At 46.8% G+C, this 27,290-nt stretch overlaps 1 protein-coding gene and 1 long non-coding RNA gene across 5 annotated transcripts in view; one reads left to right on the top strand and one right to left on the bottom strand.

Annotated features, from left to right (window-relative positions):
- Neur (E3 ubiquitin-protein ligase neur) overlaps nt 1-27,290 on the bottom strand; it is a 59,912-nt gene that overhangs the window by 8,345 nt on the left and 24,277 nt on the right. The window contains exon 1 of one of the 4 annotated variants that reach the window (XM_077407816.1): nt 19,644-20,514. The exons of 2 other annotated variants lie outside the window; for them this stretch is intronic. In XM_077407816.1, coding sequence (XP_077263942.1) covers nt 19,644-19,950 — 307 coding nt within the window. In that variant the 5' untranslated portion in view covers nt 19,951-20,514. Of the gene's footprint in view, nt 1-7,240; nt 8,107-19,643; nt 20,515-27,290 lie in introns of those variants that run through there. One more of the 4 variants, XM_077407820.1, reaches the window with a different exon arrangement.
- Nucleotides 15,535-18,003, top strand: LOC143898413 (uncharacterized). The gene is made up of 3 exons (XR_013257199.1): nt 15,535-15,938; nt 16,215-16,341; nt 16,423-18,003. It is a non-coding gene; the product is annotated as an uncharacterized LOC143898413 (long non-coding RNA).

The following is a 27,290-nucleotide window of genomic DNA, read 5'->3' as shown; positions in this document are numbered from 1 at the left end:
AACCGCCGTTATAATATACGCGGGAGGGAGTTGATTTACCACCTTGGCGTCTTCATCACAAACTTGCAGCGCTTCCTCTGTGAAAAGAAATAAAAAATGCGGAAGACGAACAGTGCGGTTTGCTCCGAGATACCGGTGGGTTAATAACAATGTATCCACAGTGTTAATCAATTGCAGAAGAAACGCAGAAGAAACTCTAGAAAGAATTGAAATTCTCTAAGCTAGAATCGCAAAGCGGATAATAAGGGGATAAATAAGAAAATAGAGAGAGAGAGAGAGAGAGTCATTAAAATCTCTACCCGCTTATCTCGCAGTTTTATTTCTTATCTATCTGCTTTTGCCTACATATTTTCCTAACGATAAAAATATCTGCATAAATACGCGCGATCTATTCACGAAAACATTCAGACCATCGTAAGAAAACTATCGCGAGAAAATTATGGTGCGTGATATAAGAAGTACGTCGCTAGATGCTAGATATCAATATTGATTAATCTGTTAATCGGAATCGAGCGGTGGCGGTCGTTGTCGCCGAGATCGACTGAATAAATGTGGATCTGCAGATAAAAAACCAGTACCGGTAAAAATCGCGAACCGTTCGGTTTCTCACGCTCCCGTATAAGGCGCACGTATTAGGAAACGCGTTCGCGCTAATTGAAATTTCTAATTCCCCCCCCCTCCCTTCGCTGTCGAAAGGGGAAGGGGAGGCGGAACAGTCGCGTTTTTTTCCCCTCTCTCGCTCGGCGGAACCGTTACTATACGCGGTTGCAATTATGTAAAAAGTAAATGCGCGGGGTTTCCAGGATTTTATAGGAGTTGCGAGTCGTTGCGAGACGCCGAGGTCACCAACGACCGCGCGAACACAGGACGATATTGCGTGTCGCGCGTCCACCGTCCCCCCGTTCCACCTGTTTTCTCGCGTAATTTTCGGCCGGTCAGTCCGGTCACCCGAAAGGAACTTGCCCGCCGTGAGACAACATTACGAAATCCGGGGATCGCCCGGATAGAGTTCTTTCCTGGAACTCGCGTATCATCATGTTGATCGGCGCGGCCACAAACACGGTTTATTTCGCCATGTTGCGTAAACCAATAAAAAAAAAAGGATCGGAATATATAAGTCGAGTGATAACGAAATGCTTCCGTTAGTCGAGAGATTTTGTTCTTTAAATCGGTTTCCAAGACTCGATTGCGCAATGAGGAAACAGATAAATGTCTATTCATTTTTATATATAAGGTATAAAAGTTTCCGACCAATCTTTGTTTCGACGCTATAGTTCAAGGTTCGATTTTGACATGAAAATTATAATATAGTACAAGATGTAATTATATAATATAATTATACATTTTATATAATATAATTATAACATAACACTGTATAATCGGCATAATCGCCGATCGAGACCGAGCAAAGAATGACAGGTGTAAAATCGCGCGCGCGCACGGTCTCTAAAAGACACGACCGTGATTTTCATCTGTGCGGGAAAGCAGGTGACGAGCATCTCGCGACGAAGTCTAATTTACACGGATTGGAGAAGCGTCGTTGTTTAGTCTCTCGATTAAGTAGTCACGGCAAGAACGTGAATCGCCGACGCACCTCCGACAGTCGGTTTAGAAACGCCTGGCCGATTCATCGTGGGAATGTTATGACGTATACCGTTGCATCTCGCCGGCGTTCTTGTTGGCCTCGTGTAACCAAAGCATGACTCCATTTACCCCTGGCGGACGCCGGACGGGCGCCGTTTTACTCGCCACTCGCCACCACCACCGCGGCTTCACCGCAGGCGCAAGAGCGTTTCGCGGGGACGCGGCGACGGCGGAATTTGCGCGGCGCATCATCGCGAAATGGCAATTATCTTAGCCCTTTGCGAGATTGTTAAAGAAATCTGAAGAGGCTGTGTCTCTCGTTACATATAAATTTATATTCAACTTTTCCGGAGATCAGCTTTTCCGATTGTGCACTCGAGTTCTCCGGGATCTCCGTTGAGAGGTCAACGGCGTCCGAGGATTGACACACGCGGATTGACACACTGCTTCGAGCACTGCTTTCAGTCCGCGAGGATCAATCGCGACCGCGAAGATACAGCGTTACCGCCTGTGAACAGTTATGCGAACTGCGAACGTTCGCTGAGTAATCGCCGATTCAATTCGTCGTGACCGTCATTAAAGATCGCGACGCGCGCGTCTTCCTTTTTTTTTCCCCGGAGGGCGACCAAGCGCCAGGCGATCCATCGTCGCTCTCCACGCAAATCGCGCCAGCGAGAATTTCTCTCTCCCTCCCTCCCTCCCTCTCTCTCTCTCTTCCCCGGTAGTAATTGGTCTATGCCCGCGCCTATGCCGCCATTCGCCGGCGCATCTCGTGGGAAACCCGTGGCACACATTTGCGCGGAAGTGCCCGTCGTAGACTGCAAGACTCTCGGTGAATCTCGGCGCGTCGCGCGCGATGAGTCGCCGCGATGCTGCATCTCGCGCGGGACCGGGCTTAATTAAAATCTCGTTTCTAGCGTCCGATGTCGCCGGTAGCGAAATAACAGATGTTGCGAAGGTAGAGCGCGAGAAAATTGAAAATAAAAACAACGACACATCAGGTAGGCCCGCGTCGCGATTTAGGAAAGGATGTGTGTTTGAGAGCGTTACACATCGATTAATCGCGATCTCATCGCCGACGAAAACCTCGCGATCCTACCTCGACTGAGAGGACCACTGGGACCACAAGCCTCTGGGATTGGCAATGAAGGATTAAATTAGTTCAGTTCGATTATTTCCGTTTGATCGACCCCCTTTACTTTGTTCCACGCGCGACCGGCAACTCTTGCGTCATTTCTATTTTAAATTTATTTCCCTTGCGTGTATTACACCTTTACTCCAGTATAAAGTCTGACATTTAGAATGTTTCACGATGCGCTCTCGACGGCGTTATCGAAATAATTCCAACCGGCGCGGCGAGCGCGTTATCGTATCGAGGTGAAAGTAATCGGGGGAACAGAACACGCGCGAGGTCGCCACGGCGACGATGTGAACGCGATGCACTTTGTATGATGTAAATAAACAAAGCCTTGACCGAGCTTCGTCCCTCCCTCCCTGCCCTAAGCTCATTCACCGTAAACCGTAATCAAATCACCACCAAAATCTATTTCTGTATCGGATACTATCAGCCGCTTGTAGGGAAGAACGCGGACGCTTCGTGCAGCTTGATAAGGCTGCCATAATCGACGCATCTTGGCGTATACCTCGCGGCCTCGCTCAGGTTCGACGAACCGTGACGCAAAACGACGACTCCGCGGGTTTTGATCGAATAAACAATAAGAACGAGAAGATCGACGAAGCGCGCAGCAGCCCTTTAACACACCGTATCCTCTTACGTTTCGCAGACCATCATTGATTCGCGAGATAATAACTAAATTCTTACGTATAGTAAAACACAATCGGTATCGATGATTATCAATAAAATATAATTAACAATAAATGTTTTTACTCGACCTATAACTATATCCCAAAAAGATTGGGTTTAAAATATAATTAGTATTCTCATTAAGAAATTATCTGTTTTGTTCTACATAGTTATATCGAGAGCCGGATGTCTCCGCGCGATCATTCACGCGACTCCGGAAGAATCGACGTGAAAAGAGGGGGAAAAAAAAAGAATGGGAGGAAGGAAGGAAAGTGAGACGCGCAACAGGCTGCGGCCGCGTCGGGTTTGCGTGCGCCTGTTACCTATCTTAAGGACGACTTGGAGCCAGGGGTTACGGACCGTTCCGATAAGGCACTCGAAGTACTGTTAAGCGGCACGCCGACGAGGTCGGTGGTAATTTTCTCCGCGCGCGCTCTTGCTAGGCCTCGTAGCAGGAGGGGCCTTGTTCCCACGCCCGGTGCCGTGATCTTTGCCGAGCTACCTAGTCCTAGGAGGCGATCTCCCTCTCTTTCCCCACGGAGGAGCTCCGCGTCCTTTCCCCTACCCAAGCCGATTCTCCTCTTCCTCCCTCTTTCCAATTCTCTCTCTCTCTCTCTCTTTTTCTCCGCCGTTCTTTCTGTTTTGCCCTCCACCATCACGTGCGTTACGTAAGATGGCAATGTGCGAGTCTCTCTCGTCATGCTGAAATAATAATAACGCGAACACAGCCCGGAGGCGCGAACGAGAGGTGGCCACGACCGCGAGCGAGATGGAAAAGTAGCCGTCCGCGCGGAGAAGAAGGTATATAGCTCTCGGGATGGCGCGCGCATGGTTAACGTAATTACGGAGAGCACACCTCGCGTGCGCGTGATGCAGCACGCGGTAAACAATCGGTACATTAAGCTACCATCTACACGCGATTCGGAATCGCGATTAGGAGCGGATAGGTAACGGGCGCGGTGAGGGTCGTCGAACCCGCGGGACTCCACAAGTCTTCCCCCCCTAATCGCCGCGATCGCGGCTCGAGATTTGCGCTGCGGGGCGATAAAGATAAGGGTCCCTAGCCCTAATCATGTAGATCGCGATGACGTTAAGTCGTAATGTTCGCGCAATTAGCCTGACGCGGCACAATAGCGCCTTCTATCGCGGTCAGCGCCATTGGATCGATGATCGTACAAGATTCCTTCGTAATTACGCTTGATGCCTTGCCATTTGCCTGCTTCTGCTTTCGTAATAAAACGGCGGAAGGATTGTGTACGTGTCGTTTCTCATAAGCGACCTATCTGGAATTGGGCCCGCGCGCCACGGACGGAATAAAAGATCAGCCTCCGGAGAGGAAGAAGGAACGCGCCCCGCTGGTATGCGGCGTAGTAGTTGGTCGTATACACATACACGCCTGATGGAAGAACGCCCGAGATCTTTATCCGAGAGAGCTCGCCGTCTCCCTCGCGGCGTATAGCTTCGGTGACCCGCTTTTCGGCGACCCGCGAACGTCCCAGGGTGAACGCTCGAAACCTTTCCCGGTACTATTAATCCTCGACGTTACTTGACCGCAGGAACTAGGCGGCGACGAGAAGCGCGTGACTCATATACCCTTTGATTTGCGGCGTTATCGACGAAGTTTGTGGAAGCGAGTGCCTCGAAGTGCGGCAAAGCCGTTTTGCAAACGCGACCGGAATATTCTAAGCTTCTTAGACTCGGGGGTGTGTAACGAAGCCCCCACGACGACAAGTGTATATTCCCATCGCGGCGCTTTTAACGCGGGCCACCACGGCCCATCTACGAACAATCGGATTAACGAAGTTAAACGAGAGGGTGGCCACAAGATACCGCACCCTTCGTTTTATCCCTCCGGAACCCGAGGGGGCGGGGGGGTTGCGCCGCATCTGTCGCGCTTCGCACGACGCGGGATCGCCGCGAGCGACTTACTCGCGGGGGTGTAAAGAAAGGGAAAACAACGGAAACCGGACCGGTTCTCTCTCGCGTCTCCCCGTGCGGACACGGGATTAACGGTTTCGAGCCACGCTCGAGCTGTTTTACATGGGCGATCATGGGGCTCGAACTGCAATCCCTAATCTCGCGATCGACAAGCAATGACGCAACTTCTGGAATTCTCGGTCGATTTAAATAGGAGAGAAAAAGAAGTATGCGACTTTGATAATATATTAGTCTGAAGTCTGAACTGCGATCTTAAATTGAACGGAAAATTGGCTCCAACGAAATCTTTAGCGTCCGATCCAACACATATCCGATTATGTATATTTAATGCAGGAATTAACAAGATCCAATTTAGATGCACGCGAATCCTATAGCATAGCTCAGCGAATCAACAGATTTATAAGTGAGGCACCGGCGGTTGAGCGATCAGAGAACGTCGAGATGAAACGCGATGAACAACGAAAGTAGAGAAACAAGTGCGTCGGATAATTCTAGTATCGTGTTGGAGCCACGGCCATTGCCTACGTGGCGTGCTCGCTTTTAATTAGATAGAAAGTCCGCGGGGAATATATGGTATCGCGCAATGTAATTGTGCTAACGGTTTTGGGCGTGTTTGCGCGCGCGAAATAAACGCGCGGGTAAAAGGAACGGCACGGACGTTTCGAAGACGACGCCGGTCGTTGCCGCGTTGTAACGATGGTATCGTCGACCCAGTTACGATCCTAAGCGAGGTTGAAATTAGGTTTCTTGCGCCATGTCGCTAATGCACGACGACCAAGAGAGAGGAAGGAAGGCGAACCCCGCGCTGCCGATTGTATCATCGGGTCGCGAACGGTCCGCAAGATCGTCGCGCTGCGAGCGATGACTCACGGAGGCGCGGGGTCGCGTTAATGAAATTCCGCTTCCTCGTACGACGAAGAAACGCGTGTCTCGCACTCGTCGTTTAACCGGAATCGTGCCCTGCGCGCTAATTTCGAGCACAAACCGGCTAGGGAAGCGCTCGTTCGAGCGAATAGACCGGAGAAACGCAACGGTCAGACAGAACGGTGTTGACGTAAGCTTTTCGAAGGAGTTACGGGCGACATAACCAGTGGAAATGACTTAGTCGCCATGTGTGGTCACCGTATTTGAATTAATACAGTTTTGCAAATTGAATGATAATTAATATTTCTTTACGAATATAGAAAACGGGCCAACTAAGAACCAGGCGCGGTAAATAATGCGCAAAAGTTTTATTTTCATTTCTATTTTACATATCTTTCGCAATGATTTCTTTACAATTATTTAGATGCATATAGCATCAAAAATTAAATCGAATCGATTTAATTAGGTGTAGGGGGGGGGGAGATTTTACTACTCCAACCAGAGCTGTGGGTTTCAAGTCTGACAAATTTAGTCGGCGCTCAGTCAAGGTTGGAAGATATGTAAAATAGAAATAAAAACAAAACTTTCGCGCATTATTTACCGCGCCTGGATCTTAGTTAGCCCGTTTTCTATATTCGTGCGGATTTCCATTGGAGAACTATACTTCGAATTTTAATATTTCTTTAATCTTGCAAATTAGTTTCTTAAGTTTCGACATTATTATTATTATTATTATTATTATTATTATTATTATTATTCGTCACGTTGTCGTTTTCTTGCAAGAAAAATTTACTTTGATCGCATTTATGTTTCCTGAAAAATGTTAAGAAGGCATATCTGTGTTTTAAATGTTGTCGATTTAAAAAATCAGTGATTAAATATTTATTATAAATAACAATGGAGACCTTTCAGATTCGGCACATTGTGCTCCAGCGATGTGGAAGCAGCTGATTCTTAGCAGGGGAGTTTCAGAGGGACAGATTACGGGGAGGGACAAATTTCACGGAGAGAGGGAGACGTGAAGGAGAACGAATGCGTTTTTGTACTCACCGAGAACGTGTGCCGAGAGGCGCAATTGTGCCACTCTGGTGGCCCTATTGACTGTCAATGGTCGCCTCGATCGTTGACAAGACAAAGACACCTCGATCTTAGAGCAGGACAAAGACATCTTGAATCTTGGAACGCAAAACAACGGCGATTTTCAGGAACAAACACGAACGTTCCGCACTTAGAAGAAGTTTGTTTAGAAAAATACGGGTTTTCTTTTCAACAAGGAAGTTTTCCGACGTAAATCGCAAAACAGGAGAGGATCTGGAGCAGACGAACTAATAGTTGAACTTCGAACTTCGAACAGCTTTGAACAACTTCGAGCAACTTCGAATAATCGTGTATAAAATTATAGAAAGATTAAATTATATACCAAATACGAAATAAAGAAATGAAATAATGTACAATATGTAGAAGCAAACGTATACGTTTTTCCGTGATTGAACCCTTTGTCCGCGATTTTAGTAGTAGAAGCGCAACGAAAACGTTAGAATTTACTTGACGCGAGCTTGAGACAAAGAGAATCTCTCGGCGAGTACTCACTCAGATTGAGAACAACTAGAGGATCGATCGATCCTCAACGTGGGATCTTTATGAACGCCGTTCCAGATCCGGCGAAGGGTGATCGAGAGGTGAAGAAGGGAAAGAGAGGGGGTTGAGGGAAGACGACGAGGGGTGGGAAGGTGGCACGCGCGCGCGCTCTCTCACATTGTCTTCCGAATATCTCACCCTCCCGATTTTCCGGATCGGAAGAAAAACGACGAATGGCGAGAGGAAGAGAAAGAATGGTGAAAGGAAAACACGAGTGGATTTACAAGCCGGGAGTTGCCGGGAAAAGGCGGGCAGCCTGAGCCACGCCGCTACAACGACTGGCTTGCAGAAGCAAACTCCCCATCTGCTGCGTTGGTTGCTGCCCCGACCAACTCCCCGCTGTCATTACGTGTGTATGTGTGTGATCCGTCAATACACGGGCACGTACATACGTACACGTAGACTTCGACAAGCTGTGCGTGGCAGCGGGGCATTCGAACGGAAAGGCGGATATATCTGGAGGATCTCACCTTGCGGATGCCGTCGATAAGGCGCGGCCTTATCTGCCGATATTAGCGAAAGGCGTAACGGCGCGCGCGCGCGTGACAATGATAAAAAGCTTTGTGCGACGACGTTGAACTTATTAGGAATTTACACGAATAACGGAAACTGATAATGATATATTATCCGAGGGTACTTTGATGATCAACTTGATAAAATATCGCGGTAATCTATTGCGGAAATTATTTTTAAAATTATAACAAAATTTCTAATTTTTTTCTCTCTGTTCTTTTCCAATATTTTTCATCTGCATCTCATTCTCTTACGCAATTGCGAATAACTAATTATTAAAGAGTAACATAAAGCGCGACATTGACCAATTAAAAATGGGCTCTTCACAGACTATTAGCCCCCCGGGGCACAAGGAACGTTGTCGGAGACGCGCGATAGTACGAATAGTGAATACAAGTCTCAAGTGTTAATATACGCGAGTTCAACCCTCAGATGGCGGAGGAGCGACACGCAACGCGCGCGCACAGACGTCGCTATGTATATGTCGCAGCTGCAGCTGCTCGCAGGAGCGGAACACACGGCTTTGGGGATGGCGCGATGCATGCCGTAGCAACGGTTGCGCACCACCTGGCCCGACGAAAGCCAGCCAGCCAGCCAGCCAGCCAGCCAGCCAGCCAGTACCGGCATTGGCGTAGCTGCTCTCTCCCTCTCTCTTTCTCGTTAGCCAAAGGACGAGATCTAAAAAAAGATCAGCGAGAGGGGAAAACACAAAAGGACCCTAAGCTTTTGGGCATTCCGGCACCCTCCCGGTCGTCCTGAAAACCGATCGATGATCCGGAGAAGCCGTATTTTGGTCTTGTGCTCATACACGTGTGTCGCGCGTTAAGCGCGCGTGGAGGGAACTGCAGCGACCTATATATTTTTACAGGAAAATTGTCTAAGAGCGAGCTTGCAGGGTGGGAAAAGTCGGGTGAGCGAAAGATCCGCGCGTATCCCGTACGGAGCTTCATGGCTCGGCGATTTTCACGGGACATTAGCATATTTGATCGGTTATGTATAGGGAGTCGTTACTCTCTCGATTAGGGGTCGTTACTCGAACAGCGTGTCAAACGTTACGGAATTATATATGAGCGCCCGAAACATTAATCACTATTTAGAACTGTCGTATCGCATTTATCGGCGTGAATCAATAATTCGGAGCAAACGCGATTGGCGAGATGATGAAAAATGCATTCAATTCGGAGCAAGTAGAATTAATAACATTGCCGGAGGTACGGAAGAGGTGTACGAAGCTGCAAAATCTGGGTGCGGGAATCGACGGGGGCGGGGGGGGGGTGGAGGGGTTGAACGCGCCACTACATATGCGTGTGTCCTTTTTTTTTACATAGGATTTCCATAGAAATGTGGGGGTGGCTCCGCGACGCGGAGTACCCCCACCATCCCGACCTCTGTCGCCACCATACTCGCCCATGGGGTTTGCGCGCGATATCGCAATAGAAGCTCTATCGATCCCGGCCCCCGACACAGCCAGACTGGCCGTTGTCAGGGGTTTGATAGCGATATGCAAAGCTCGGCACGCGCGCTATGTACGTGCGGCTTCGCGTGAAAGCTCCGAGTGATTTTGAGCGAGCTCGTCGACACCGAAAATGACGACGAGCCCGAATCCCTAAAATATACGATTCGCCGAATTTATTTAAAAGCCGACGTTCACGACGAGAGAGAATGATAAAGAGATGTGCGACGCGCGGTGACGGTCATTGGTATTACATCTTGAGAATAGACTCGATAGAAACCAAGCCCTTAATCGCATAATGCTCTTACGGCGATAAGTTTCACGGTCCATCTGTCTGTCCTTAATATCCCGGAGGGAAGCCACCGGATCGCGTCGTCGGTTTCCCCTCGTGCGATCCCCGCGTGCCTTTCCTTCCTGTTTCCTTCCTCCGCGGCTCGATCCTCCCCTTCCACAAAAAAATATCCAACATGAAACCCACCGAAGAGAGTCCGTGGGAATTCACGTGCAAATTCTCGCGTTAAAGGAAAAAACCGATGTGGTTAACGGATCCGAAAGGCTCGCTCCTCTCTACTCGCATGCATTCTTGAACGTCTCCTCGACCTTGCGGCGACGGCGCGGCGAGTCGTCATTACGCCAATTTCCAAATTGCGCAGGGAAAGACGTAACTGGTCGACAAAAGGATTAAAGGCAACGACCTTAACGTCTTTAATTCATCCGGTCCGGTTGCTCTCGGCGAGCGAACTTTCTCGGTTTACACCAGAGGTCGACGGTTCACCGTGGCTCTCAACCGTGACGAATGAAGCGGGAAGCCCGCCGTACCCCACCGGCCGCCGCCGTTCTCTCTCTCTTTCTCCAGTGGGTCCGATTCTTCTTTTTGTGCGCCGCGAACGACGTTACTACGCTCTGGATCTTGATTAGAGAAGCGCGAGATACATATACGTATACGACTCGCCTCGATTCTAAATATTACAGCGCCGTTTCGCCGGCCGTATTATTACCGACGTGAAATATCGACGGGTCATTACGGTGAAATCTCGGTTAATCGTAAGTTCGTACGTGTACGTACGTACGTACGTAGGAGAAAATCGGTAATTTTCTCCGCGGAATTGAGACAATGCCTGGAAGGCAGGAACGCGGCGCGTGTGGGAGAAGCTCGTTAAAGCGCGCGATTATCAGCGTCGCCTCCGAGATTCCGTTCATGTTAAATTAGATGCGAATTAGCGTGCACGGCGATCCGCGACGCGAGGGGAGTCTCGATGGAGAGCGGCGTCGCTTCCTCGCGATAATTACCGTTCTATAACCCTCCCCGATTGTTTTCACAAATTATACGCGTGTAACACGCCGATCGCGAGCGTGGAGCTTGTAACGGAGTAACATATGGATCGCGAATATATCATCATCGAAATATCAATATGCCAATTTCTGATTTGATCCATTTTCTGATCTTCGCTGTCAATCTGAAGTTCGTTATCGCAAGAACGTGTCTCTCTCTCAAGCAGTTTAGATTTAAATAATTTAAAAATTCCAATAACGATTGCTAAAGAAAGTTCTTACTTACATCAGATTGCATCAGACGTGAATTGAATTATTTATAAAGTAGACCCGATTAAAAAATACGCGACGAATTCTGCGGTATTATCATCGGCGAAATTGCAGATCCAAATTCTAAGACACATATTACTAAAATTATAAATAAAAAATCTCCGTCGTTAACTAAAACGCTAAAGCTGCAACGCCAGGCTGAGAAGATTGTCAGTTACTTACAATGATCTCACAGCCATCGGCGATCGCATAAACGTCCTTCCAAACAGTTAGAAGCGGATTTGATGATGGAACAATGCGATAACAGAGAGCGTCGCGTTTATCGATGGATTTGGGCCGCGAACGCGTTGCGAAAGTTTCGGCGGCGAAATTTCGCGGATCGCGGATTACATCGTAAATCACGACGGGAAAAGCGAGTAAAAGTCGTGGGAGTTTACGGCTCCGCCGATGCCGATGAACGCCAGCAGGCCGCCGCGGTTTACATATCGGCCGATCGGCGGCTTCGTTTATCGCGTAAAACCGGTACTTTCGCGAGATCGCCGGTGCACGTGGGTGCTTTTTCGAGGAAGCCGATCGCAGACGGAAAAATTAACTTTGCCGCCGTCACTCGGCGAGACGAAATTGCATTTAACTGAAGCATTGATTAACAAAGTTCTGATGATAATCCTCGATTATTACAGAGCACCGAGAAAGTACAATACATTCTCGCGAGTACGTTCGGCCGAGCAATTAAACAATTTCGTGAGAGAAATTCTCGCGAGAAATATTGTCGCCAGCTAATTGAATTTAATCGCGGAGGTCAGCCGAACTTCCTGCGATTAGGCCGATTTCGTGTGGCCAACGTGGGCGGGTGGGTGGCGTGGAGAATGAGAGGCGCTGGTCGGACGACAGTCACGTTGTCGAGATGACCTCTGACACTCGGCAATTAAATCATCTCGTCGTTCATTCAGACATTGACTCGCTCGTTGAGGCGCCACGCCGCGCGAATTGCGCGTAGGACGACCACGTCGGATTTTTCACCGCGGGACGGCCCTTCCTCCTTTTTTTTTCTTTCATTCAACGATCCTCGGTTTTGTTCGTGGGCGTTAAGGTTACCTCTACCGTAATCAACGAGAAATTACGAGTATCAACCGGCGACTTCCGGTGATTACAAGTGTGGAGGATAAGTGTAAGAATGGGGGAAATTTTAATGACGAGGGGGACTCTCCTGCTCCGTTATGCGCGCTTCCGAATGACCATTCATATATGCTAATAATACCACGATCGAATCGCGATTATTCGGCGTTCTTCAAGGACAGACGTCCTCGCTCTCGATCTGGAGCTCGTTATCGCAACGAAGTACTTCGTGTCAAGTAGTTTGAAGATTCAAAAGATCCGAAAAATTTTTGCTCCGAATAATGATTGTTAAGGAAAGCTCTTGTTTGCATCAGATCGAATCGTTATAGAGTAGACTCGATTAAAAGGCACCCGATGAATTCTGCGATATTATCATCGTCGAAATTGCATCGACATTGAGGCCCTCGAGATGGCTCGAGGGGCGAGCGACGATGTGGTTTCGCAACATTTGTTCCATTAAAGTCTAGAGGCGGCTCTCGACTCCCAGGAGTAATATGTGTATCGCGAGTGAAGGGCTCTGGGGGCTTCTCTCTTTCTCTCTTGTCTTTCGAAAAAGTCAGTCTCAAATTGAGGGAGCCATCGCGCCGCATGTGATCGAACCCGCAATTCGATCGGAAGAAGTGAATCATCGTGTCTTTCGACCGGTGTATCCTTTCTAAAAAAAAAAAGGCATGTTAAATCGATACTCGCATCTCTCGAAGTCTTCTCGAAAGTCTCGAATTGCTTTGTTGGTTCTTCTACGCGATGCTGATTGATTCTGTTGCTGCGCTAACTTCGTGAGCGGCTGTCATAGCATATTTTGACAGTTGTGTGTAATATTAAAGCTAAATAGCGCGCGCGAAACGCGCGTCTGTGATGTCTAGTGTTAAAAAAAAAAAAAATAAAGAAAGATAACAGTAAACAAATAAGTGCAAACGTCTGTATAGCGGAGCCTTTTGCCCGACAACGTTTTATTTCTGCGTCCTTCGTTTTATGCGACTTTCGTTCTTATCTTTCGAAGTCAAAGTCCCTAAAGCTCGTTATAATTCTATTTTTAACGCCCCTCGAGCAGCTGGTAACGCGACGCTTTCCAGACAATTCCAGACTGTAGTTTCGTTTCTACGGCGATTAAAGAGTATCGAGTACGTGCCGATTGCGGGAGAACGAACGGTTCGAAGGGCTCTCCGAACAAGGAGCCGCGCGGATCGGGACGAGAAGAGAAGCCCCAGAAGCTGCCAGACAAATTGAGAAATGGCTCCGCGACACGGCGCTGTCTCACCGTTATAAAGCAGCATTAAAAGCACGGCGAATGCACTTGGGCGCAGTAGAGAGCATCTCCACTGGAGGGAAAGAAAGCTTTAAAAAGGCAGGCCCCGATAAATCTCGGCGAAGGGAGCTCGCTCGCCGTATTAGCCCCCGGCGTATTCAGGATCACGCGAAGGAGAACGCATCGTTAGGACGTCTCGCTGCGTAGCTAGGAGATTTATGCATAGAATATGCGTGAAGATCGCACCGACAACTCTCCCTCATCGCCGTGCTCCTCTACCTCGGATAATTTGCGTCGAATAAATCCCAAGTATTACGCGATTTCAAAACGGAACGTTTAATTCTGTTTTACGTTTAAATGTGCCTCGCAAAGAAAAAAAATTCGCCGCAATACAAATTAATTAACGGAAAAGATCGCTCGCGTGAAACCTGAGACTGGTTAATTAACTCGTTATCTCGCGATTCAAGTGGGTTTGAATCTCGGCGTGCTTTATTCGTGCCTGTTTGCAAAGTCACGAGATATTTTCTAGTCGACGGCAGTCTTTTTTTTTCTTCTTCTTACAAAAAATCTACGACCTGCCTTATCACTCGGGAATCCATTACGTTAGCAGCCAGCAGCCTCAGCTTAGCAAATGAGATTCTCAAAAGCACTCGTGAAAACTTTTCTCCCGCTCGTATTCTGGGCCACGTCTTCTGGAAACACTTCGACCGACGACAGATGTTTAGCAGTTACACCGCTTTTTCGACTCGACTCGCGGAGGGAAATCGGTAGGAGGCTCGCAACGGCGCGTCTAATTCGTAAACAGACTCTGCCCACCGGGACCAAGAGGGATCGTCTCGCGCGGGCAGTAGACAAAACAAGAAAATATGTATGTTTTAAGATACTCGTCGCGATTAATTCGAACGCGGAGAGACGGAGCTGTGATAACGCGAGTTTATATCCGTCGTGGAATTAAATATTCAAAAAATATTCAGCAATTACGTCACGTTACGCAGCCACGTAAGGCGAGACGAATGTGGCTCAGAACGAATCGGCGTCACGGCAGGGTGATCTTACGAATTTCCACGCAGCCGAGCCCGAGAGCGTCTCGCGATAGGCGCACGAGTCCTGCTTATGAGACCGCTTCCGGTGCACGCGCTGCGTACCCACGTGGGGTGTTCACGCACCTTGCTTCCGCGAAGGTCCACTTTCCACACGTCCGCGTCGAACCGAGATTACGATCTTCCTCCGCAGAGCGGCGAGGGAGGAGCGCGAAGCGGACTCGCACGGAAAACGGCGGGATCTCCGTTCCGCCGACGCGCCCGAGGCGATCCGCAATCGTTATCGAGAGCTCGGATGAAATGTAGAATTGAGACGTGAGCGACGCGTTTCGTCTCGGACAAAAAGGCCGTGGCAGGGGAACGCGATCCAGGAAAACGGAACTCTCGGCGTGTTCCATTGTGTCCTATCAATGTCGACTTCCGTTCTTGAATCCGCTCGCGACGTGCCGGATGTTGCAGACGATACCCCGTCGAAATTATCTTTCCGGATCGGTCAGCATGAACGAAGAAGGTGTAACTGCAGAGACAAGAACGTCATCGAAGTATACTTCAAGCGAGACAACGATTCTTATTTTGAAAATATCTAAATTAACTAACAGAAATTTATTCGACGAGAAGATCGCCTGATATTTAGTTTGTTTTTTATTGCAATCTATTTAAAGTTCGCGAAACTCATCTTGCGGTCTGTGTATATACACCTGTATATTATTTACGTGGATAGTCTGTCGAGATAAGAACACGATAAATGCACTGCAGCTATGAATTTCGATATGTTTATCACGCGCATGCCGGCGTTATCGCTAATTTACGGTCGTCGTTCAGGGAGGAAGGATGAATGGACTTTCTCGGAAGGGACTTGACTCCCGAGGACACGGCCGCCGAACCCTTAAAATAAGCGGAGAATTCCCCGATTAAGCGGTCCGACCAGCTGACAGGAAGTAGTAACGCGGCATCGTGAATCGCAAAACCGGTTCGCGAAACGCTTGTGGGAACAAAGACGGGTTCCGTCCCGCGGCTCACTCTCTGACGTCACACGGCGAAGCGGAAAGTGGGTGGGTGGGTGGGTGGGTTGTGCGAGGTTGTCGAGTCAGTGAGGACGGTCAGTGATCGCCTCTTGGCTGAATCTTCTACGAGACGACTCGAACGACTTGCGAGGCACACCCGCACCGGAAGGTGGACTCGGGGAGACACGCGGAAACCGTAAGAAATTTCATTTCCACATAATTGGGGAGATAGCAGGAGAGAGAGATCCGCGACTAGATGATAGTAATTGCTTTAACAGAGCCTGTATGCATGTCTATATACATATGCGTGTGTGTTTGATGAATTATTTATTCGTCGAGTTACGTTGTAAATAAGTTAATTAAAGGAAACTCAATCAAGACCTCAGATTCCAAGAACGTAATGATACTTCAACTAACTTTTTCACTGAACGTTAAATAAATCGATAAAACAAGACGTTAACATTTGTTGTAGATTCGAAAGTATGTTAATAGCTGAAGCTCAAGATCTCAATGGATGTGACAAAGTGAAACTTGTGGGAAACTTCTCTGGGATCCTTGAATCATATCCGACGCAGGTGGCACATTGTTTGCATGCACGCGTAAGCGCAACATTATGCAATTTACATTGCAATAACGTTTCGTCACGGTCAGCAACTTAATGCGTCACCAATCGCTTTCAGTGACTCAGATCGAAGGGGGGAAAGGACCCTTTCCTCGAACAGGTAAATCAACTTCAACCCAGTCATGACCGGCATTTCTCGATCGCACGAGAAAATCCTCTGAGGTTACGAATCTTTTTTCCTCTTCGTCTCGTCGACGATCGAACAACACGATATATCCCGATTACAGGCAAAAAAAATGAATACGAGATGAAACAGTAAGGCAGGCTGTTTCTAAAAGACGGAGAAAGAGAGAGGTAGCTCAGCTGTGGCCGTTAAGAGAGCGGGGAAAAAAAAAGAAGTCGCGACGAGGATGAGAAAGTAAAGAGGCTGGGAATCTCTGCACAACCGAGAAACGAGTGATTCACCGAACCGCAAAAAACGGGAAAAAGAAGAGGTAAAGGAGCAAGAGCCAAAGAAGTGATATTCCAGAAGCGATACGATGACTTACTTTCTTCATTTCGCTTATGCCGTGAAGATGATCGTAGCAAAAAATATAAAGTGTTCTATCCCGCTAAAAATATCCCTCTTTTCCGCGTTTCTTTTTTTTCTTCTTCTTCTCGTTCCCTCTTTTCTCGAAGTAAAACTCTGGTCATGAGGAGGTACATAACGAAGTACATAAGTGAAATATTGGATACATATAAACGCGCTTATCAACTGGACCAAACATTTCATGCAAAGCAACCAACAAGACAACTCTGAAAATTTCAAGGTGGCTGCGTCAGCTGTTTGCTCCAGTTTACTTTGATCGGAAGAGGGAAAGAGAAAAAGGAGAGACAGAGATATAAAAGTTACTTCTCTCATGCACGAGAAATGGAGAAAGGATTGATCGAACAATCGCGGCTCCGGAAAAAAAATATCATTCTTGAAAAAAAGATTATTTAAAATCTTTGGCGATTGAAAAATAATGAGACCTTGATAATTAAATGTGAAATATAAATGCGAGATACAAATATTGCGACATATTGCGTATTGTTTCTTATTCATTTAATTCATATTATATGCGGCGAAAGATGTAACCACAAGAATGCGGTTACAAACTTTGCAAAACTTTTGCCAATCAGATTTTAAAAATTATAAACTTGAAGATTAGGACAGTTTTATAATATCTTCGTAGAATATTATATTGTTATTAGTTAATCATATAATTCAAGCTACGCAAGAATTAGTTGAAAACAATTCTTCTCCAATATAAAGTATCCCAGGAACACACTGTCCCTTTCCCAAATCTTCAATGGTTCAGAGCCCTCCCACAAAGGGCTCGCATTGCGTTGGTCCATTAAAACCTCCCGGTGGAAGAAAGTCGTTGACACGTAAAATTTATCACGTAAGGAAAGCCACTCTTTTTTTCCTTACTCCACTCCACTCCACTCCATTCCACTTCATTCTACTCGTAACCTTTAACCTCGATTTTAATCAACAACAACTAAAGCTTTGTCTCATAGTAAAGAACCGTTTATTACAAATCTCGTCGGGAAAAAGCATTTAAGATCTCGGCCATCAGATTACATCGGAATGTACAGATCAATGAGAATGTAGCCACAAACAAAAACCTTTTCTTGGAATCATGTTGCGCATAATATGCGTAATATAAAAAGTATTCCTACAGACATCTTTCAAGCGTTATCATATACATATTAATATCATTAATTAGACATGTAAATTTCTGTATATAATTTTACTTATATATATGTATAAAATCGTGAGTCATTTTAATTAAGAATATTAATTTCTTTTTCCATGTATTATTATTATTTAAATAGACTTCCAATTTAATCCTTTCTAAAAAATCAAAGTCATAAGAAGCAGAAATAGCAATCGGAAACATCTTCGACGACGTTGCTTTTGTCTCCGTTATTGCGCTCGAAATTCTGTGTCAAGATGATGGACATACGGAAGACAAAGAAGAGAGTGAGCGCAATGGGTATCGAAGACAAAAGTCGCGTGAGCAAAGGGTTTGAGGAGTAGTTTCCAGTTACGTTGTGAGAAACTGTCGTCGACAATGCTACATTCGCGAAAGACTGAATCGCGAAGGAAGGATATCTGATGAGAACGCCGCGGGATGTTGAAAGCGAGACCGAGAAGAAAGCCAAGGAGAAGCGATATGCCCCTTCGCAGCCGCGGCTACCTCGTGGAATCCAGCGGATCGTCCATTGAAGGAAAAGTCGGTCAACGAAACATAGCTCGGGCCATAAGCTCGCCGCGAAATGAGCTTTTACTGAACGCGCGCGATGGAAACGAGCGCGACGACGATGCACTCGGAAATCGGGACAGTCGGCAGCAGTCGTACGAAACAAAGCTGCCCGTGGCCAGTATTTTTCAATCAGCTTCTACTATATCGCGCACCAGTTCGGTATCGATCACGTGCTATAGATTTTATTGCTCTGCGAATCTATAGCATATGCGACAACAATAATAACTTTTGAGCTGGAAGACGATTCTTTCCTCGAAGTTATTTCGTTTTATCCACCAGTTAAACAGTTCCTCCATCAGTACGAAATGTGTATTAATTTTTTATCAGAGCTTTAAACCGCCAGTCGCTACACAAGTATACCTTCCTAAATAATACGGGAAAAGCGATGATTAAACTCTCCCGAAATATAGCGAAAAGTTGGAGGTATAGCAGATGCGTCGTCAACAATTATTGAACTTGCGGTGCGATAAACCGCCGATGAACCACGGGGAATAAAAACCAAAATAGTTTCCCCGTCCGTTCTATCGCCGTTTTAGAGTTTAGATATTCGTTCCTCGATGACGAGAGTTCGCCGCTCGGCTCCATCAGCAATATTCATCGGGGGCGTTCGATGAATTCAATTTTACAACGACGATTTGAATACAGATCGCTTTGGCGAGAGCTTGCGCAATGGGGTGTGTGATTTATGGTATACTAGTTGATATTCTACAATAAAACACCAATGAAAATGTGTGTGTGTGTATGTGTGTGGAAGGAGTCAATCTTTTTCGCAATAAATTTCTAAAATTTAAGGTCTGTAAATAAACAGATACGTGAAATCAGACAGACGTCGGTAAATCCAATTACCGTCTGTTTACCTACGAATTAAACCTACACTTTGCTCATAATCCTCATTCTCGAAGAAAGCCTGTCCGAGTGTCGTTGACCGACAAAATCAGGCAGTGTCTCGCGAAACGCGTTCGTGATCGATCGATTAGTCGCATGATCGGCCGAGCAGTGACCGGAAAAGCATCAGAGACAATGAGGAAATGACGGAGGTGTGGCTCACCTAGACCCATCTTGCGCTTGAGCTTTTTGAGCACTTTCATCTTGCTGCGCAACGGTGCCAGGATGTTGTTGTCGCCGCTGTTGTTGTGCTGCGGCGACGCGCTCGGCGGTGCGTGCTTGCCGTGATGGTGATGATGATGGTGATGATGATGGTGCTGATGGTGGTGGTGGTAATACGGCTCGCAGGATTGTTGCTGTTGTTGCTGCGATTGTTGCACGCTCGCGCCGGAACTGCCGCCGTGGCCGCAGCAGTGACAGGGGTGGCTGCTTTTGCTGCCCTTGATCGCGCACTCGCCGGACACCCCCATAAATGTGGCCGTGTTGCTCCCGCGAGAGTCAGGCGCGACAAGCCGCGACTTACAGATGTGTTGCAGATGGAGATGGGAGACTGAGAGGGACAAACGGTCGCGGAGTTCGAGGTATACGACGGACTTAACTCCGATGGCTCACTGAGGATCGCACTTTCGGACACTGAGACGCGAAGACGAGATTACGCCCTCCGCTTCTCCTTCACCACCACTACGCTCGACCGTCAACGTCGTGAAACTACCCTAAACGAAAATCTCAACGCGAGGAAAATCCGATGAGACAGTGATGAGCTTGACTGAGTTAAACGTGACTCCGTAATCCTTTCCCGTCCAGACGCGACTGGTTGTTCATTCGGCGACGTTTTTAACGGGTGGACGTCGCCGCGATCACACTGTGCAAACCCTAAACCCAAGACGGAGAAAGAGAGAGAGAGAGAGAAAGAGAGGAAAAAGACTGCGAACAAGAACCGCGTGTCACGGCGACGAGTGGGGCGATCTACCACGTAGATCGCAGATCGCCTGCGTGCCCCGTCGAGCGCCCTGGGACGACTGACTGTTTTCTGTCGCGGAGCGCGAGAGTATTGCCGCAACGCGCGCGAGCCGGCATCCAATGAGACCGGGCGGATCCCCACCGTCCCGAAGGTGGAGGATGCGTGGAGAGGTGGTGGACTGGCACCTGGTGGACAGCTGCCCCTTACCTGGCCGCGATGCACCCGGCCACCCCAACGCGCGAGGCCGGGGATATATCGTCGCCCGGAGTTAGGGTATGCCGAAGCGATCGCCGACTGGAGAAGAGAACTACGACTCCTCTCCATTAATTTCGACCTCTGGACTAGGGATCGTTAACGTTGGTTCGCACGATTCTCTTTTCCCATGAAATTCTAGGAATACAATTCCATTCTGTCGACTGAGACTGTCGTTCACGTCTGTATCACGACGAATACGGAATGATTAGTGACAGGGTCTCCGCGATCGTGTAACAATTTAATCAAAAAAACCTTTTAAGAGAGTATGATCGTTCAGTTCGAAACTTGAAATGAATTAAAATGAACCTGTTGTCGCTTTTTAACTTTACAACTTGATGAATTACCTCTATCGAATCGAATAGCAATAAATCCACGAGCGCGCTGCGTTTTGATTCCCGACTTGGAACCGCGCGCAGCTCGAAGCGTATCAAGAAGATCGTGTTTCCATGGGATTCGAGATACGTCTCTCATCCCATGACGACGCGGACCAAGATCGCCGCGCGAACTACAAATTACATAATGACAAATAAAAAGGGAAGAAAAATGATATTCGTGGCACGGCGGCGTCATGCGCGAAGGAACTTCATACAGGTACCCATATATACCTTTAATCCGTCACGGGCGAGGACAACGAAATTCATTCAATCCCTTAAGTCCGACGTTTCGTTTAATTTCCATGCGGGCACTTTCAGGCACGACGCACAAAAATAATTTATTAACGAGGTTTTTTTAATAACGCTTAATGGTGATCGCTGTAGAAAAAGATATATCGAAAGAGAAGAGAGCGATCCTCGGGGAGAGATGAACTATCTTTTCCTACCGAGTAAAATTCAATTTGCGCGAAGGAGACACCGAATCAATTTACGTGCGAAAAGAAACGTCGTTATGGCTTGAGAGAAGAGAATTGGATCTGTATCGAGTTGACGAGATGAAATCTCACCGATCGATACAACGGATACTCGCGAGAATTCGACGCTCTTCATTTCCGGCTCCTTCGGCGTGTACGCGAAAACTTCAATGGCACAAGCGGAACTAATATAATGTAAAGGAGCTAATATCAATTGTAAATGTATCGATTATTATTCGCGAGAGGGAGAAGTACGACTACAATGAAAATACTTGTCGTTATAATATAAGTACATGTTGGCAGAGGCGCAACCCCTTCATATTAACGACGGCCTCCCCCCGTCCCGTTTGGCTTTGTGTACCGGTAACGACGCTAAATGACTCGTATTCTCCGCGACCCCAATCGTCGATAACTCAAATTTCGCCGACAGGTTGCGGCATTCGCGCAAGGTGCATGCGATGTGCACAATATTATGCACCCTTGCGAAGTACCACAGGACGCGGTGCCGTTACAACAGTCCGAATAAAAATTGTCGCTGCTTTAGTCCTTCGCCGTTATCTGGCCCTATCGATTTTACGCTCGCATGAAAGAATTACGTAACCGCGTCGGAAAGGAGAAAGAAAAAATAAAACTGTACGTGAAACAATGACCCTCGACAACGGCGCGCGGCGTCGCGATGTCACTTTGTCGGCCATTGTTCCAGCACTTAACGGGATATAGGCAGACGCCACTGGACGCGACATTGTTTTCCGCTAAGCGCGAATACGCTCGGTAAATAAGCGCGAAAGCCAAATCAAAACGAACCGGCGCGACCGCGCGCGGGGCTCTCGAGACGAAAAGGGGTTTTGTCACGCCGCGCGATTTTGACGCGCGCGGTGTCCCTCCTCCCGGCGCACGTGTGTGCGTGTCGCGGACATTTCATTCGCGGCGGGGGAGAGGTAGGAAACGAGTCGGGAGGCTCGGCATTCTCTCTCTCGGATGGGAAATATGCCCACGGCACCGTGGCCGCGGTTTCCTTTCGCACATCCTTTTCGTCGGGTGCCCGACGTCTCTCTTGCATAAACGGTTACGCGCGGTAGTAACGGGCGCCCGCCGTGTGTCCGCCCTCTATTCAATAAATATACAATAGATAGATAAGCCGCGGAAAGCTTCTCGGAGATACACGGAAGCGTCCGTTTCAAAATCGAAACGATCACTTTATGTTGTAATAATTTTCACGTAATTATATGTCCGAGGATAATAATAAAATATAGACACAGCCTATATTTCTCCCGGACGATAAACAGCTCTGTTATAACGAACGCGACATGTAACTCGAACCTTTCATTCCCGTGGGCGATTTAACGATTTAATTACAACGCAGCAGTTCCGTAAGAGAGAATAATTACGCCAGACACGTCCGAAAGTATGCTTCTTACATCGCCACTTCAATTAATTCCCCGCTCGTCCTCTCATTATATCCCCGCCTGTACGCGGGGCGCGCGCGCGCGCACGCGCGCACGTGAAAACCGCACACATTGTTACTTACACGCGCGCGCGGACGCACGCGGCCCATATGCAGCTATTTATATGCACGCGTGGCCGCGTGCGCGCAGCGAGCACGTCTTTTCTTCACCGCGTCGCTATACGATGATGATAATACACCTCGTTGACCGCAAACGCATAGACGCGTGAATTTCAGGACGTGGGTGCAAAGAAAAGTTTCTCGACGAAAGCAAAAAAAAAAAAAAAGCTGACAGACTCAACCTCTTTACCGTTTGGTGAAGTAAAAATATAACTTGTCGCCGTTCGTCGCAAGTAAAATCTGAGTCTTGCGTAACGCACGAGTGTTTTGTGCAAATTAAATAATCGGACAAAAATATACGAAATGTATCCCCGCCGGATGTTGCTTCTGATGTCTATCGGGGCGAGACACTTTCGTGCAAACGTGCTACATTTTCTTCCCCTGTTCTTCGCGCCAGAGATTTTCAACGCCAGTGAATCGGCGTAGCTCACGTGCCCTCCGCGTACTCGCGGAGGTGAACGCGAAGCCTCGCAAATCCGGCCGTAACCTCGAGGAAACGGAGACACGCCTCGGTAGCTCACTCGACGCGTTCACGGAACTTAAAATCCGAGGCGGCGATACGTTTTGGAGAACGCTCGGAGAAATACACAATGAACAATTTACTCGGTGTCTTTCTCCCTCAACTGAAGGAACTCGGCATGAAAAAATTAGAATTTAATATTTACAAGTGCAAAATGCTTCATAAAAGCACATCTTTTCGTGCTTTCCAAGAGAATTGATTATTTGGGGCCTTGGGCCCCCTTTTTCCGGTCGCGCCGGGTTTCGAGTTTCCGATTGCATTTTCAGGAATTGATAGCACGCTTGCTGCGAAGAGCCGCATTTTGTAAATTTCCTTCGTTCCGCGAAGCGTCAAATAAGGGGTTGCTCGGTCCAGCATCTGTCTACCATGTCGTCTCGGCGCCGCGCGGTGTGCCCCTCCGTTATAGCAAGCGGCGGCGCGGCGACGACGGCGAAGAATCGCTCGGATCGCGCGCAGATGCGTCTCCTTAATAGGGATTCCCGGTGGCGAGGATGTCAGCGGCGTGGCGACCCGTATGCATATAACATAATGTGAAATAGCGGAAGCAAGGCAGGATGGCAGGAAGTCGGAGAAACCGACGCGTGCGCGAACCGTTCTTCGCATCCTCGTCCCCTCGTGAAAATATAGAAGGGAGAAGGGAGAGGGGGGCATTTTCTCTGGAGGTGTATCGCCGGCTCGGATTACTATACGCGACCCCCCCGAAGAAGAGGAAACTGATAGACGATGGATCCTCCAACGGTCGCTAACTTCACCACTTCGGCTCTCGATTTTCTCTCAACGCAGCTGGTTTCGTCTAATCTCGAATTTCCTAACGCAAACGTATCTCTCAACGGTCAACTTCATTGATTAGAATACAATGAGAATTCGCTGTCCATTACATAATCGTTATTTAAGAGTTTGTACCGACGCTATATACATATACCAACTATAAAAAAATGACAAGTGAAATTACGGTTACGCTGATATTTTTTGTTTGACCTAACAAGATTATGATACCTGGGTCTTGTAACTTTCTTTAGGCTAGGCTTGGGTGAGAGTGTCAAATAATGAAACGCGCAACGACCAGCAAGACCGACTTGGAGTCTCCGCTTGCCTTGAGCAAGGAAGCGGAGATACGCTTTGGCAACCCTTAGGCGAAATTGACTCTCGCGTCGAACGGGCAACGCGTCTGAAAGCAGTTCGTTCGGCTATACGATAAATTTGGGGTATTACGCACGATTTCTCGTAAAAAAAAAGAAAAAAGAAATGTATGCATGCAACGCTTTTCCTCGGCGGCGTTTCAGTCCCATTCACAACTCGGCATTTGCGTGCCGCGTTCGAAAGTAACGTTTCCGGAGGAGCAACGAGGCAGCTTATTCAAGATTTAGGACAATGAAAGAACATCAAAGTGATTTCCCTCCCTTTATTATCCTTTTCATAAATCGCTTTGAAGCAATAGATTATCGGAATTTTATATCGTAATCGATAAAATGAGAGAAACGAGTCATTGCGCACCGTCAAAATTAGATGCGTGGAAAGGAAAAATTATGCGCGAAATATTTATGTATTTTTCGGAGCGACATTTATTCGCTTTTGTGACGCACATGCAATATTATGGATATTGAAGCACAATATGCTTTGACGTACTGCGGTGCTTTTAGAGGCACGACACTGAAGACACGAGTCTCTGGACTAAGTTGACCTCATTGTACCACAATCATTCTATTATCACTCAATTTGTACCGGTGCACGATGTCGTGCACATGTAGGTACGTGACTTTGTAAAGAAAGTACGTTGCTTAATATCACATATTGAACGTTATTATAGGAAAGCAGGTTCAACCAATTAATTTCATTTATGTCACATATACATACGTGCGTACACATTTATAGTGATGAATGAAAATATTTGTAGAACAAGAGTTATTTATTTTTATATTTCTAATTTAAATATCTTGTCCCTCAAGAAAGTTTATGACAAATAAAATATAAATACTAAAAAAATATATATATTAGGTACAGTTTATAAATTTAAATACATAAACATACACCTGTAAGTAAAAATCGATTATTCTCACTTAAGTATTTATATTTTATTTGTCATAAACTTTCTTGAAGGATAAGGGAATATTTAAATTAGAAATATAAAAATAAATATAAAATTCCAATAATATTACACATATGTGTTGTAAAGATTAATTTTAATTTTCACTAAACGCTTGTTTTCTTTGCAGAATAACGGCAATGTTGATATTAATCACCTCGCATTCCAGATTAATGTCGCTTTTCCCGATATCCCTGCGAGTACTCCACGAGAGATCTACAAAACAACAGGAAACCCCTAAACCAGCGAAGAAACATAAAGAACAATCGCAAACACTTTATTTGCGGTACAATTAAATGTACCGCCGGCAGCTGCATACGGGCGTTATCCTCTGTCGCGTAATGATTCTTCAGCTGTCACCATATCATTCGAGACGAGACAACGAAATGCCCGGTCTCTCGTTGCCGCGGACAATACCTAAGTGCACCTGTCCTGGCGATGCCAGGAAACTCCCGACGCCACGTAATAGCGTCGATGCCTAAGGAAATACCCCCTTCTTTTTTTACCCCAGCTCATGCGGGTCGCTACCTCCTCTCTTTTATCGGTCAGTCTGATAAATTCAAACAGATGAATCTATAACGGATACTCGGCGAGTCTAAAATTCGATTAAAAAAAAAAAAAGCGCCGCGCGAATACAAAGTTTCTAAAATGAGAATGACTGCATTGCGAAGCTGATAAGAGCAGCGTCTTCCTCAATGTAACGTCGTGCTCGAGATTAAAAGATCTGAGAAACGCGGCGCGCTCGACAACGCGTTATAAATTTAAGACAATGTTAAATAAACACGCGGATGAGACGTTTGATCGGCGACGCGAGAAGCACCGAGAGTGTGGACCTCAAAGTGCGTACGAAGAGAGCGGTTTGTCGGGCAAGTTTATAAAAGGCGTTCAGATTAGAGCGAGTAAGACGGGAGAAAAGCGCGCGAGATAATACGGATGACTGTTAAGAGACAATCACGGGCGTAATCGGCTTTTTCGGTAGCGACAAAGGAGACCATTATCTCATTGCTCAAATAGACCGCTTATCGCCGCCCGCTGCAGCCTGAATAGGTCGCGCCAAAAGTAATCTTCAGCACGTACAACGCAACGACTTTTCCTAATCCGTCATCGTTTATGCATATCTACGTCAAGAAAAAAAGTTCGCGACTTGGGAAACACTTATTAAATTGAATAAGATATCTAATCACAACATGGATAAAAAATTAACCTTGTCACAAATAGAAGTAATCATAGATAAGATAATTAAAAAGCAAACACGTTATAATTAATATCTGAAATATTTTACTACAATATATTTTATCGCGATACAAAATGAGATAGCTCGCAAAATATTCACATATTTTTTAATACTTCTATATGTAGAATAACATAAAAAAATCGATTTATGCAAAAACATGTAGGTCGCCACTATTATCGAAAATAGTTCTTTTTTTTTTCGAGCAATGTTAATTAGAAATGTCGGAATTGATTCGTTGAGTATTTTCACCTACTTAATGTTAATTTATTTCCAAGTTACTTTGTGAAGACTATTTCAATAATAATACTAAAGATATTATGATATTTATTGAAAGAAACAAACGCGT

The sequence above is a fragment of the Temnothorax americanus genome, unplaced genomic scaffold, assembly GCF_048541705.1.
Source record: "Temnothorax americanus isolate GAGA-0224 unplaced genomic scaffold, ASM4854170v1 Scaffold23, whole genome shotgun sequence".
NCBI classification, from domain to species: Eukaryota; Metazoa; Arthropoda; class Insecta; order Hymenoptera; family Formicidae; genus Temnothorax; species Temnothorax americanus.
The sequence above is the reverse complement of the archived record's forward strand: the minus strand, read 5'-3'. Positions and strand labels throughout refer to the sequence as shown.